The 15,423-nt window shown below is 46.3% G+C and overlaps 1 protein-coding gene across 1 annotated transcript in view; it reads right to left on the minus strand.

Moving 5' to 3' along the window:
• Window positions 1-4,383, minus strand: part of LOC120036314 (poly(rC)-binding protein 4-like) — a 46,547-nt gene extending 42,164 nt beyond the window's left edge. Inside the window, exons 1-2 of the mRNA XM_038982786.1 lie at window positions 4,339-4,383; window positions 2,668-2,691 (exon numbers count right to left, since the gene is read on the minus strand). Coding sequence (XP_038838714.1) covers window positions 2,668-2,691; window positions 4,339-4,380 — 66 coding nt within the window. The 5' untranslated portion in view covers window positions 4,381-4,383. The remainder of the gene's footprint in view (window positions 1-2,667; window positions 2,692-4,338) is intronic.
• Between the last annotated feature and the right edge of the window lie 11,040 nt (window positions 4,384-15,423).

A 15,423-nucleotide genomic window follows, 5' to 3' on the forward strand; every position in this document is an offset into this window, starting at 1 on the left:
CGCCCTTCCTCCCCATTATCCCATGTGTATTTATACCTGTGTTCTCTGTTTGTCTTGTCTTGTCAAGTCAACCAGCGTGTTTTTCAGTGCTCCTGCTTTTTCCTTATCTCTGTTTATCTAGTCCTCCTGGTTCTGACTCTTGCCTGCCCTGACACTGAGCCCTCCTGCCTGACCAATCTGCCTGCCCTGACCTCGATCCCTCCTGCCTCACCAATCTGCCTGCCCTGACCTCGATCCCTCCTGCCTGACCAATCTGCCTGCCCTGACACTGAGCCCTCCTGCCTCACCAATCTGCCTGCCCTGACACTGAGCCCTCCTGCCTGACCAATCTGCCTGCCCTGACCTCGAGCCCTCCTGCCTCACCAATCTGCCTGCCCTGACCTCGATCCCTCCTGCCTGACCAATCTGCCTGCCCTGACACTGAGCCCTCCTGCCTGACCAATCTGCCTGCCCTGACACTGAGCCCTCCTGCCTGACCAATCTGCTTGCCCTGACCTCGAGCCCTCCTGCCTGACCAATCTGCCTGCCCTGACCTCGAGCCTGCCTGCCACTCTGTACCTCCTGGACTCTAACCTGGTTTATGATCTTTTGCCTGTTCACGACCTCTCTTGCCTGCCCCTTGTTTTATAATAAATATCAGAGACTCGAACCACCTGCCTCCCGTGTCTGCATCTGGGTCTCGCCCTGTATCGTTATATATTTAGGCCTAAAAACGTAGCGGTCAGGGTTGGGGAGTAACAGATTACATTTAGAAAGTACGCTACCAAACCCTGGTAGTGGTAGAGGTACAGTGTACTCTATATCCATCCACTCTGAGCACCTGATTCCTATTGATGGTCTGACTGCTCCTGACTGCTCTAGATGGAATAGGACTGCTCTTGACTGCTCTAGATGGAATAGGACTGCTCTTGACTGCTCTAGATGGAATAGGACTGCTCTTGACTGCTCTAGATGGAATAGGACTGCTCTTGGCTGCTCTAGATGGAATAGGACTGCTCTTGACTGCTCTAGATGGAATAGGACTGCTCTTGACTGCTCTAGATGGAATAGGACTGCTCTTGACTGCTCTAGATGGAATAGGACTGCTCTTGACTGCTCTAGATGGAATAGGACTGCTCTTGACTGCTCTAGATGGAATAGGACTGCTCTTGACTGCTCTAGATGGAATAGGACTGCTACTGACTGCTGTTGATGGAATAGTACTGCTACTGACTCCCTCTCTCTCTCTCCCTCTCCCTTTCTCTCTCGCTCTCTCTCTCGCTCTCTCTCTGCTGACTTGTTGCACCCTCGACAGCTACTGTGATTATTATTATTTGACCATGCTGGTCATTTATGAACATTTGAACATCTTGGCCATGTTCTGTTATAATCTCCACCCGGCACAGCCAGAAGAGGACTGGCCACCCCTCATTGCCTGGTTCCTCTCTAGGTTTCTTCCTCGGTTCTGGCCTTTCTAGGGAGTTTTTCCTAGCCACCGTGCTTCTACACCTGCATTGCTTGCTGTTTGGGGTTTTAGGCTGGGTTTTTGTACAGCACTTTGAGATATCAGCTGATGTAAGAAGGGCTTTATAAATACATTTGATTTGATTTAATTTGATTTGGACTGCTCTAGATTGAATATAACAGCTCCTGACTGCTCTACATGGAATAGGACTGTTCCTAACTGCTGTTGATGGAATTGGACTGTTCTCGTTGGAAAATGACTGCTCCTTACTACTCTAGATGGATTAAGACTGTTCCTGACTGATCTAGACAGAATAGGACTACTCTAGATGGAATAGTACTGCTCCTGACTGCTCTCGTTGGAATAAGACTGCTCCTGACTACTCTAGATGGAATAGGACTGCTCTTGACTGCTATAGATGGAATAGGATTGTTCTAGATGGAATAGTACTGCTCCTGACTGCTGTTGATGGAATAGTACTGCTACTGACTGCTGTTGATGGAATATGACTGCTCTAGATTGAATACAACTGCTTCTGACTGCTCTACATGGAATAGGACTGCTCCTTACTGCTGTTGATGGAATTGGACTGTTCTAGATGGAATATGACTGCTCTAGATTGAATATAACAGCTCCTGACTGTTCTCGTTGGAAAATGACTGCTCCTTACTACTCTAGATGTATTAAGACTGTTCATGACTGCTCTAGACAGAATAGGACTACTCTATATGGAATAGTACTGCTCCTGACTGCTCTCGTTGGAATAAGACTGCTCCTAACTGCTGTTGATGGAATAGGATTGTTCTAGATGGCATAGGACTGCTCCTGACTGCTCTCGTTGGAATAAGACTGTTCATGACTGCTGTAGATATAATAGGACAGCTCCTGACTGCTATAGACGGAATACAAACGCTCCTAACTGCACTAGATGGAATAGGACTGCTCATGACTGCTATAGATGGAATATGACTGCTCTAGATTGAATAGGACTGCTCATGACTGCTCTAGATGGAATAGGACTGCTCCTGGTGACAGAAATAGAGACAGAGATGGGGAGAGAGAGAGAGAGAGAGAGAGGGGGGAGAGAGAGAGGGGGGGGAGAGAGGGAGAGAGAGGGAGAGAGAGGGGAGAGAGAGGGAGAGAGAGGGGAGAGAGAGGGAGAGAGAGAGGGGAGAGAGAGGGAGAGAGGGGGGAGAGAGAGGGAGAGAGAGATTGCTTCTCACCTTTCCAATGATGCTGCCGACTTCCTGCAAAAGGAAACAAAAGTAAATGTCACCATATTGATTTAATCCTGTCCCTTCCCAGGATACTGTATGTCTGTCTGGTGTCATCTGACTGATGTCTGTCTGTCGGTCGGTCTGTTATTTTGTCTGTCTGAGGCTCTGTACCAGGTTGTGTGTGTGTGTGTGTGACGTACCTTTTCTGTGCATGAGAATCAATAGTGTGATGGTACGGTGTTCTGTACTAACAGAACGAGTCCCTGTGAGTGTGTGTGTCTGTCATAAGCATGCCTGTGTGAGAGACTAGGGCTGTGGCGGGCATGAAAGTTTGTCAGCCGGTTATTGTCATACAAAACATTTCCAGTCTCACGGTAATTGATTGTTAATTAACATAAACACGTTTAGCATCGCCACCATGCATACAATCTGCATACAAGCCGCTGATTTAGAAAAAAAAAAGTTGAATAAATCAATTGAATATATCACAATAAATCCATTATTTATTTTAGGCAGGTCTGAAGAAACATGAAATGAAGAAAATGTCTTTCAGAAGAACAGAATATGAGCCAGCCTAATGTGTGTTATGTGGCTGTGCTCCATGCCATAGGCTGTAGGCTTGTTCATTTAGGAGACTAGATATGCTTTTAAGTCCCGTGTCATTATTTTATATTATATGATTTTATAGAAAGAAAAATCTATAATTGAACTGAACTGAATAAAATAGAAAGGATATTTTTCTCATTCCGGAGTGAGAGTGCGCATATGAAGTGGCTAAATTACATTTGAAACAGGCCCTATATGCTAGATTTAGGGTTATTTGGCAACTTTAGTTTTAAATGATACAAACCTTAGAATGCCTTAGAAATCTAAATATATTATGGGATGCATAATGCGACTATAGACTATTGATGATTTCAAAAAGCTCGCTCTCTGTTCCTCGCCTCAGGCTGCACACGCTGCTCTCTCATCAAATGATCATTTTTTTACCCATCAAACTATTCTCCATTTATTATGTATTGTATAAGGGGCATAATCATTATCTTAAACTCAGTTGTTTTGAATGAATCATGATCTTAGAAAGCAGCTGTCCATTTCATTGTGTTCGGCTTTGTAACAACATCCACAACGACCACGTTTCCCCACTCAGTTTCAACCTGCTGTTGAACTACTTTCTTCACGTGTATCGATCACAGGGGTAGGCCACACGATCACAGGGGTAGGCCACACGATCACAGGGGTAGGCCACACGATCACAGGGGTAGGCCACACGATCACAGGGGTAGGCCACACGATCACAGGGGTAGGCCACACGATCACAGGGGTAGGCCACACGATCACAGGGGTAGGCCACACGATCACAGGGGTAGGCCACACGATCACAGGGGTAGGCCACACGATCACAGTGAGGTGAGTTTTAAAAGCATGATACTGTTTTCGATGATAAGTGTTTTGATGTGATTTTCCATCTCATCTGCATTGATGTCAGAGTGGTTAGAGGGACACTAGAGCCCTGACTACCAGGCCATTAGCGACCCGATGACCGTTAGTGAGTAGTCCAGAGTGCATAAATGGAGATTACCATGACTCAACGGTCAAGTAGGATTTCACTGCGGTCGTGTCTCTTGACTGTGTGACGGTAAAACGGTCAACGCAACAGCCCAATGTGAGACCTACCTTTCCGTGCATGAGGAGCCGTAGCGTGAGGGTGATGTTCATGCCCCCCTCTTCAAAGTCCTGCTCACAGTTCATGTTGATGTTGGAATGAGACACAGGTAGACGCATGGAAGATGCTCTACAGACAGACAGACAGACAGACAGACAGACAGACAGACTCTCAGGGTGACGGTGGGGTCTCTCTCTCCTCACAGCTCTCTGTAGGGACACACAGGAAGGATAAAACATTGATATTATTGATTATATTTGTTATTGATTATTAAAATGAATGACAGAGTGGGGTCTCTCCTCACAGCTCTCTGTAGGCACACACGGGAAGGATAAAACATTGAAATGATTGATTAACGGTAATGTATCGTTATGACAAGGCATCCCAGCGAACGGAACAATTAGATTATTTTCCCCGAAAAAGAAAAAACAAGGAATCAAATCAAATCAAGTTTATTTTATATAGCCCTTCGTACATCAGCTGATATCTCAAAGTGCTGTACAGAAACCCAGCCTAAAACCCCAAACAGCAAGTAATGCAGGTGTAGAATACATTTATATCACCTGTATACTTCATAGAGCTGCAACCAGCCACTTGAAGATAGCCAGTCAATGTACGTCAGCGACGAGCTTCAAACACACTGTCACACCCTGATCTGTCACACCTGTCTTTGTGATTGTCTCCACCCCCCCTCCAGGTGTCGCCCATCTTCCCTCATTATCCCCTGTGTATTTATACCTGTGTTCTCTGTTTCTCAACTAGGAAGGAGGCGTTATACTAGGGCAGGAGGTAGGAGGCGTTATACTAGGGCAGGAGGTAGGAGGCGTTATACTAGGGCAGGAGGTAGGAGGCGTTATACTAGGGCAGGAGGTAGGAGGCGTTATACTAGGGCAGGAGGTAGGAGGCGTTATACTAGGGCAGGAGGTAGGAGGCGTTATACTAGGGCAGGAGGTAGGAGGCGTTATACTAGGGTAGGAGGTAGGAGGCGTTATACTAGGTAGGAGGTAGGAGGCGTTATACTAGGTAGGAGGTAGGAGGCGTTATACTAGGGCAGGAGGTAGGAGGCGTTATACTAGGGCAGGAGGTAGGAGGCGTTATACTAGGGCAGGAGGTAGGAGGCGTTATACTAGGGCAGGAGGTAGGAGGCGTTATACTAGGTAGGAGGTAGGAGGCGTTATACTAGGTAGGAGGTAGGAGGCGTTATACTAGGGCAGGAGGTAGGAGGCGTTATACTAGGTAGGAGGTAGGAGGCGTTATACTAGGGCAGGAGGTAGGAGGCGTTATACTAGGTAGGAGGTAGGAGGCGTTATACTAGGTAGGAGGTAGGAGGCGTTATACTAGGGCAGGAGGTAGGAGGCGTTATACTAGGGCAGGAGGTAGGAGGTGTTATACTAGGTAGGAGGTAGGAGGCGTTATACTAGGTAGGAGGTAGGAGGCGTTATACTAGGTAGGAGGTAGGAGGCGTTATACTAGGTAGGAGGTAGGAGGCGTTATACTAGGTAGGAGGCGTTATACTAGGGCAGGAGGTAGGAGGCGTTATACTAGGGCAGGAGGTAGGAGGCGTTATACTAGGTAGGAGGTAGGAGGCGTTATACTAGGTAGGAGGTAGGAGGCGTTATACTAGGGCAGGAGGTAGGAGGCGTTATACTAGGGCAGGAGGTAGGAGGCGTTATACTAGGGCAGGAGGTAGGAGGCGTTATACTAGGTAGGAGGTAGGAGGCGTTATACTAGGTAGGAGGTAGGAGGCGTTATACTAGGCAAGGAGGTAGGAGGCGTTATACTAGGGCAGGAGGTAGGAGGCGTTATACTAGGTAGGAGGTAGGAGGCGTTATACTAGGGCAGGAGGTAGGAGGCGTTATACTAGGGCAGGAGGTAGGAGGCGTTATACTAGGGCAGGAGGTAGGAGGCGTTATACTAGGTAGGAGGTAGGAGGCGTTATACTAGGGCAGGAGGTAGGAGGCGTTATACTAGGGTAGAAGGTAGGAGGCGTTATACTAGGGTAGGAGGTAGGAGGCGTTATACTAGGTAGGAGGTAGGAGGCGTTATACTAGGGCAGGAGGTAGGAGGCGTTATACTAGGGTAGGAGGTAGGAGGCGTTATACTAGGTAGGAGGTAGGAGGCGTTATACTAGGGCAGGAGGTAGGAGGCGTTATACTAGGGCAGGAGGTAGGAGGTGTTATACTAGGTAGGAGGTAGGAGGCGTTATACTAGGTAGGAGGTAGGAGGCGTTATACTAGGTAGGAGGTAGGAGGCGTTATACTAGGGCAGGAGGTAGGAGGCGTTATACTAGGGTAGGAGGTAGGAGGCGTTATACTAGGGCAGGAGGTAGGAGGCGTTATACTAGGGCAGGAGGCAGGAGGCGTTATACTAGGGCAGGAGGTAGGAGGCGTTATACTAGGTAGGAGGTAGGAGGCGTTATACTAGGGCAGGAGGTAGGAGGTGTTATACTAGGTAGGAGGTAGGAGGCGTTATACTAGGTAGGAGGTAGGAGGCGTTATACTAGGGCAGGAGGTAGGAGGCGTTATACTAGGGCAGGAGGTAGGAGGCGTTATACTAGGTAGGAGGTAGGAGGCGTTATACTAGGGCAGGAGGTAGGAGGTGTTATACTAGGTAGGAGGTAGGAGGCGTTATACTAGGTAGGAGGTAGGAGGCGTGACACCATGATAAACAGAGGTAGAGACATTTGATGTGTCTATGTGTCTATAATACTGATTTGGTGCTGTAATGTCTACGTGTCTATAATATTGATCTGGTGCTGTTTCCATGGTCATGTGACCTTTACCCAGCATTCCATGTAACAATCTACATACAGTACATGTATATATGTGTAGTACATGTATATATGTGTAGTACATGTATACATACAGTACATGTATATATGTGTAGTACATGTATACATTTAGTACATGTATATATGTATAGTACATGTATACATACAGTACATATATATATGTATAGTACATGTATACATACAGTACATGTATATATGTGTAGTACATGTATACATACAGTACATGTATATATGTGTAGTACATGTATACATACAGTACATGTATATATGTGTAGTACATGTATACATACAGTACATGCATATATGTGTAGTACATGTATACATACAGTACATGTATATATGTGTAGTACATGTATACATACAGTACATGTATATATGTGTAGTACATGTATACATACAGTACATGTATATATGTGTAGTATATGTATACATACAGTACACGTATATATGTATAGTACATGTATACATACAGTACATGTATATATGTGTAGTACATGTATACATACAGTACATATATATATGTATAGTACATGTATACATACAGTACACGTATATATGTGTAGTACATGTATACATACAGTACATGTATATATGTGTAGTACATGTATACATACAGTACACGTATATATGTGTAGTATATGTATACATACAGTACATGTATACATACAGTACATGTATATATGTATAGTACATGTATACATACAGTACATGTATATATGTGTAGTACATGTATACATACAGTACATGTATATATGTGTAGTACATGTATACATACAGTACATGTATATATGTGTAGTACATGTATACATACAGTACATGTATATATGTGTAGTACATGTATACATACAGTACATGTATATATGTGTAGTATATGTATACATACAGTACACGTATATATGTATAGTACATGTATACATACAGTACATGTATATATGTGTAGTACATGTATACATACAGTACATATATATGTATAGTACATGTATACATACAGTACACGTATATATGTGTAGTACATGTATACATACAGTACATGTATATATGTGTAGTACATGTATACATACAGTACACGTATATATGTGTAGTATATGTATACATACAGTACATGTATACATACAGTACATGTATATATGTATAGTACATGTATACATACAGTACATGTATATATGTGTAGTACATGTATACATACAGTACATGTATATATGTGTAGTACATGTATACATACAGTACATGTATATATGTGTAGTATATGTATACATACAGTACATGTATATATGTGTAGTACATGTATACATACAGTACATGTATACATGTATATATGTGTGTGTGTATACATATATATATATATGTCAAGGCTGTGCAGCACGGAAAGGTCCAACTGAGCCTGTGAACATTAATTTCATTTCCAAGTGCCAGGAGCAAGCACAGCAAATCAACACTATGATTAAAACATGACTTGGGGAGAAAGCTGTCAAAAAACTTAAGTGGGAATTAAGTTGATCTTCTGGTCGGGACAAGTGGCTGACGTGTGATAGATACTTCCTACAGACAGATATCACAGTTACTTAGAACATCCTGCAGAGTGTGTGTGTGTGTGTGTGTGTGTGTGTGTGTGTGTGTGTGTGTGTGGGGGTGTCTAAGACAGTAATTAACGTGTCAGTTGTCATGCCTGAGGAACTGCAGGTGTGGGAGAAGGGAGAGTGTGTGTGTGTGTGTGTGCACAGGATAACATAGACATGCTGCTGCTTAGACACGCACGCACGCACGCACGCACGCACGCACGCACGCACGCACGCACGCACGCACGCACGCACGCACGCACGCACGCACGCACGCACGCACGCACGCACGCACGCACGCACGCACGCACGCACGCACGCACGCACGCACGCACGCACGCACGCACGCACGCACGCACGCACGCACGCACGCACGCACGCACGCACGCACGCACGCACGCACGCACGCACGCACACACACACACACACACACACACACACACACACACACACACACACACACACACACACACACACACACACACACACACACACACACACACACACACTTCCAGTTCTGCTTGAAAGTAGGTCACAAATGCAATGCTAGCTGGCACAAAGTCCTGGTCACGTGGTGTGAATCTGTAAAATATCCTGTTTGGGATGTTGTTTCTGGGGGGTTCATCAGAAAGATTATGCAGCATATTAGGAGCATGTTAGGAGAATGTTAGGAGCATGTTAAGAGCATGTTAGGAGCATGTCAGGAGCATGTTAGGAGAATGTTAGGAGCATGTTAGGAGCATGTTAAGAGCATGTTAGGAGCATGTCAGGAGCATGTAAGGAGCATGTTAGGAGAATGTTAGGAGCATGTTAAGAGCATGTCAGGAGCATGTCAGGAGCATGTTAGGAGAATGTTAGGAGAATGTTAGGAGCATGTTAGGAGAATGTTAGGAGCATGTTAGGAGCGTGTCAGGAGCATGTCAGGAGAATGTTAAGAGCATGTTAGGAGCATGTTAAGAGCATGTCAGGAGCGTGTCAGGAGCGTGTCAGGAGCATGTTAGGAGCATGTTAGGAGAATGTTAGGAGAATGTTAGGAGCATGTTAGGAGAATGTTAGGAGCATGTTAGGAGCGTGTAAGGAGCATGTTAGGAGCATGTTAGGAGAATGTTAAGAGCATGTTAGGAGCGTGTTAGGAGCGTTTTATGAGCATGTATAGAGCATGTTAGGAGCACGTATGAAGCATGATAGAAGCATGTATGAAGCATGTTGGGAGCATGTTAGGTGCATGTTAGGAGCATCTTTAATTTTACAGCAAGAGTACAGTAGGGGTCTGATTAGATTACAAGCTATCTCAATCCATCTCAGCCCATCTCAATCCATCTCAGCCCATCTTTAAATCGATGAGAACGCCTCTTTGCTTGTCGCCTGCCCCCCGGTACTCCCCCCTCCCAACCTTCTCCCCGTCTTATCCCACTCAACCTTCTCCCTTTCTTATCCCCCCTCCCATCCTTCTCCCAGTCTTATCCCCCCAACCTTCTCCCTTTCTTATCCCCCCTCCCATCCTTCTCCCAGTCTTATCCCCCCCTTCCATCCTTCTCCTAGTTTTATCCCCCCTCCCATCCTTCTCCCAGTCTTATCCCCCCTCCCATCCTTCTCCTAGTCTTATCCCCCCTCCCATCCTTCTCCCAGTCTTATCCCCCCCTTCCATCCTTCTCCTAGTCGTCTCTCCCCTCCCAACCACCTCCTTGTCCCCCCCCCCTCCCTCTCACTGATTAAACATTCTCCCTAATGAAGAACAATTGGCCCAGGCTAAATTAACACGCCCTCCTGTAGTTACAGGTCAAGTAGAGCATTTTCTCCTGTCAGGCTGCAGGGCTGTGTGTGTGTGTGTGTGTGTGTGTGTGTGTGTGTGTGTGTGTGTGTGTGTGTGTGTGTGTGTGTGTGTGTGTGTCCGTGTGTGCTCTGCTTGTTGGTGTTCATGTGTGTGTGTGTGTGTGTGTGTGTGTGTGTGTGTGTGTGTGTGTGTGTGTGTGTGTGTGTGTGTGTGTGTGTGTGTGTGTGTCGGTGTGCGCACGCTGTCATGCTAGCTGTAATGGACGAGAGCACATCAGCCACAGAATACTAGTCCTAGTCACTCACTCACCTCACGTACTCACACACGCTCACCTGTCTGTCAACCTAACCCGTGTGTCTGTCAAACCAGCTGTCTGCCTGTAGTGTGGCTCAGTTGGTAGAGCACAACGCTTGCAACGCCAGGGTTGTAGGTTTGATTCCCGCATGGGACCAGTATGGAAAAAAGGTATGAGAATATATTACACTTACTATTGTAAAGTCACTCTGAATAAGAGTCTGACTGCTTAGTGACTAAAACGTCAACCTGTCTGTCACCACAGAATCTCTATAATATTGTATATATTAATGTAATATAGTGGGGAATTTCCCCTCATGTTGAAAACAAAAAATGCCATTGTCCTTTGTCCATCAGACAAAACAGCAGTTGTACTGGGTAACAGAGGAGAGGGGGCTGGGGTTGGCGTGTCCCTAATCCACACTAGCACATATATCTATTACACAGAGAGAGTCCTTCTCCTGATGAGTCCTCCTAACCACTATTAACAGCCTGTTAACACCCTTTTATGAAGGGTAAACTAACAACACAGCACCGGAAGGAATTGTCTCCTTTGCCCCTTCTGTCTGAGTATCAGCATGCACACTGTACCCTTCCTCCCTCGCCTCTCGCCATCCCACATCCGTCGCCATCCCACGTCCATCGCCATCCGTCCCAGCGGCTCTATTTGCATAAAGCTGTGTTGTTTTCCATTTGTCCCTGAAGTGTGCACGGCTCACGTATCACGCATGGCCGCGCGGCCTGCCAGTCAAGGCCACACAACTCTAACATGACAGGCTAGAAGAATCCTTTGCACGCTCCACAGTGAGTCAGCCAGTCAGTTAGTGAATCAGCCAGTCAGCCAGCCAGTCAGTTAGTGAATCAGTCAGCCAGCCAGTCAGTTAGTGAATCAGTCAGCCAGCCAGTCAGCCAGCCAGTTGTTAGTGAATCAGTCAGCCAGCCAGTCAGCCAGCCAGTCAGCCAGCCAGTCAGTTAGTGGATCAGTCAGCCAGCCAGTCAGTTAGTGAATCGGTCAGCCAGCCAGTCAGTTAGTGAATCAGTCAGCCAGCCAGTCAGCCAGCCAGTCAGTTAGTGGATCGGTCAGCCAGCCAGTCAGCCAGCCAGTCAGTTAGTGAATCAGTCAGTCAGCCAGTCAGCCAGCCAGTCAGTTAGTGGATCAGTCAGCCAGCCAGTCAGTTAGTGAATCAGTCAGCCAGCCAGTCAGTCAGCCAGTCAGTTAGGGGATCAGTCAGCCAGTCAGTTAGGGGATCAGTCAGCCAGCCAGTCAGTCAGCCAGTCAGTTAGGGGATCAGTCAGCCAGCCAGTCAGTTAGTGAATCGGTCAGCCAGCCAGTCAGTTAGTGAATCGGTCAGCCAGCCAGTCAGTTAGGGGATCAGTCAGCCAGCCAGTCAGCTTACCAGTGGTTCCCAACTGGTGGTCCGTGATTTTACATCACTTTTCACAATGCAAAATCCTTATAATAATAATAATAGGTATTTAATTTGCTACGGGCACTGATATTTACTGAACAAAAATATAAACGCAACATGCAACAATTTCAACGATTTTACTGAGTTACAATTCATATAAGGAAATCAGTCAATTTAAATAAATTCATTAGATCCAAATAATTTTGGGAGGGCATAGGCCCACCCACTTGGGAGCCAGGCCCACCCACTTGGGAGCCAGGCCCAGCAACTTAGATTTAGTTTCCCCCCACAACAGGGATTTATTACAGACAGAAATACTCCTCAGTTTCCTCAGCTGTCCAGGTGGCTGGTCTCAGACGATCCAGCAGGTGAAGAAGCCGGATGTGGAGGTCCTGGGCTGGCGTGGTTACACGTGGTCTACGGTTGTCAGGCCGGTTGGACATACTGCCAAATTCTCTAAAATGACGTTGGAGGCGGCTTATGGTAGAGAAATTAATATTCAATTATCTGGCAACAGCTCTGGTGGAGATTCGTTCAGTCAGCAGCCAATTACACGCTCCATCAGAACTTGAGACATCTGTGGCATTGTGTTGTGTGACAAAACTGCACATTTTAGAGTGTCCTTTTATAGTCCGCAGCACAAGGTGCACGTGTGTAATGATCATGCTGTTTAATCAGCTTCTTGATTTGCCACACCTGTCAGGTGGGTGGATTATCTTGGCAAAGGAGGAATGCTGGCTAACAAATTTGTGCACAACCTTTTAGAGAAATAAGCTTTTTGTGCGTATGGAACATGTCTGGGATCTTTTATTTCAGCGTATTAAACATGGGACCAACACTTTACATGTTGTGTTTACATTTTTGTTCAGTATACATTTACCACCAGGATATTTTATGTAAAAAAATTATACGACCCTGCAACGGTGGTCCTCAAGAGCTTTGACTATGATTTGGTGATTTGGTAGTTTGGTAGTTTGGTAGTTTGGTGGTTTGGTAGTTTGGTGGTTTGGTAGTTTGGTGGTTTGGTGGTTTGTTAGTTTGGTGGTTTGGTGGTTTGGTGGGTTGGTGGGTTGGTAGTTTGGTAGTTTGGTAGTTTGGTGGTTTGTTAGTTTGGTGGTTTGGTGGTTTGGTGGTTTGGTGGTTTGGTGGTTTGGTGATTTGGTGATTTGGTAGTTTGTTAGTTTGGTGGTTTGGTGGTTTGGTGGTTTGGTGGTTTGGTGATTTGGTAGTTTGGTGGTTTGGTGATTTGGTGATTTGGTGGTTTGGTGATTTGGTGATTTGGTGATTTGGTAGTTTGTTGGTTTGGTGGTTTGGTGGTTTGGTGATTTGGTAGTTTGTTGGTTTGGTGGTTTGGTAGTTTGGTGGTTTGGTGGTTTGGTAGTTTGGTGGTTTGGTGGTTTGGTGGTTTGGTGGTTTGGTGATTTGGTAGTTTGGTGGTTTGGTGGTTTGGTGGTTTGGTGGTTTGGTAGTTTGTTGGTTTGGTAGTTTGGTGGTTTGGTGGTTTGGTGGTTTGGTGGTTTGGTGGTTTGGTGGTTTGGTAGTTTGGTGGTTTGGTGGTTTGGTGGTTTGGTGGTTTGGTAGTTTGGTGGTTTGGTAGTTTGGTGGTTTGGTAGTTTGGTGGTTTGGTAGTTTGGTAGTTTGGTAGTTTGGTGGTTTGGTAGTTTGGTAGTTTGGTGGTTTGGTAGTTTGGTGGTTTGGTAGTTTGGTGGTTTGGTAGTTTGGTGGTTTGGTAGTTTGGTAGTTTGGTGGTTTGGTAGTTTGGTGGTTTGGTGATTTGGTAGTTTGGTGGTTTGGTAGTTTGGTAGTTTGGTGGTTTGGTAGTTTGGTGGTCCCTGGAACAGAAAAGGTTGGGAAGCGCTGCTGTATAACATTTCCACACTTTTGAGCCGAGCCGAGCCAAGCTGGACTGGCCCGGTTGATGGGGGAGGGGTTACAGGCCAAGCTGGACTGGCCCGGTAGATGGGGGAGGGGTTACAGGCCAAGCTGGACTGGCCCGGTGGATGGGGGAGGGGTTACAGGCCAAGCTGGACTGGCCCGGTAGATGGGGGAGGGGTTACGAGCCAAGCTGGACTGGCCCGGTAGATGGGGGAGGGGTTACAGGCCAAGGTGGACTGGCCCGGTAGATGGGGGAGGGGTTACGAGCCAAGCTGGACTGGCCCGGTTGATGGGGGAGGGGTTACGAGCCAAGCTGGACTGGCCCGGTAGATGGGGGAGGGGTTACGAGCCAAGCTGGACTGGCCCGGTTGACGGGGGAGGGGTTACAGGCCAAGCTGGACTGGCCCGGTTGACGGGGGAGGGGTTACGAGCCAAGCTGGACTGGCCCGGTTGACGGGGGAGGGGTTACGAGCCAAGCTGGACTGGCCCGGTTGATGGGGGAGGGGTTACGAGCCAAGCTGGACTGGCCCGGTTGATGGGGGAGGGGTTACAGTCAGATAGTTGTGATGTTGATGGGAAGTGATTGAGATGTTTGACTGAGCCAGACTTATTACATAGTATTTTTTCTGATTACATAGTAGAGCTGATTACATAGTAGAGCTGATTACATAGTAGGGATGGTGGTCTGATTACATAGTAGGGCTGGTGGTCTGATTACATAGTAGAGCTGATTACATAGTAGAGCTGATTACATAGTAGGGCTGGTGGTCTGATTACATAGTAGGGATGGTGGTCTGATTACATACTAGAGCTGGTGGTCTGATTACATAGTAGGGCTGGTGGTCTGATTACATAGTAGAGCTGATTACATAGTAGAGCTGATTACATAGTAGGGATGGTGGTCTGATTACATAGTAGAGCTGATTACATAGTAGAGCTGATTACATAGTAGAGCTGATTACATAGTAGAGCTGATTACATATTATTGTGGCTGATTACATAGTAGAGCTGGTGGTCTGATTACATAGTAGAGCTGGTGGTCTGATTACATAGTAGAGCTGATTACATAGTAGGGATGGTGGTCTGATTACATAGTAGAGCTGATTACATAGTAGGGATGGTGGTCTGATTACATAGTAGAGCTGGTGGTCTGATTACATAGTAGGGTGGTGGTCTGAATTACATAGTAGGGATGGTGGTCTGATTACATAGTAGGGATGTGGTCTGATTACATATAGGGATGGTGGTCTGATTACATAGTAAGCTGGTGGTCTGATTACATAGTAGGGATGGTGGTCTGATTACATAGTAGAGCTGGTGGTCTGATTACATAGTAGAGCTGGTGGTCTGATTTACATAGTAGAGCTGTTAGTGGCTGGTCTGATTACCTATAAGAG

The sequence above is a fragment of the Salvelinus namaycush genome, unplaced genomic scaffold, assembly GCF_016432855.1.
Source record: "Salvelinus namaycush isolate Seneca unplaced genomic scaffold, SaNama_1.0 Scaffold13, whole genome shotgun sequence".
NCBI lineage: Eukaryota > Metazoa > Chordata > Actinopteri > Salmoniformes > Salmonidae > Salvelinus > Salvelinus namaycush.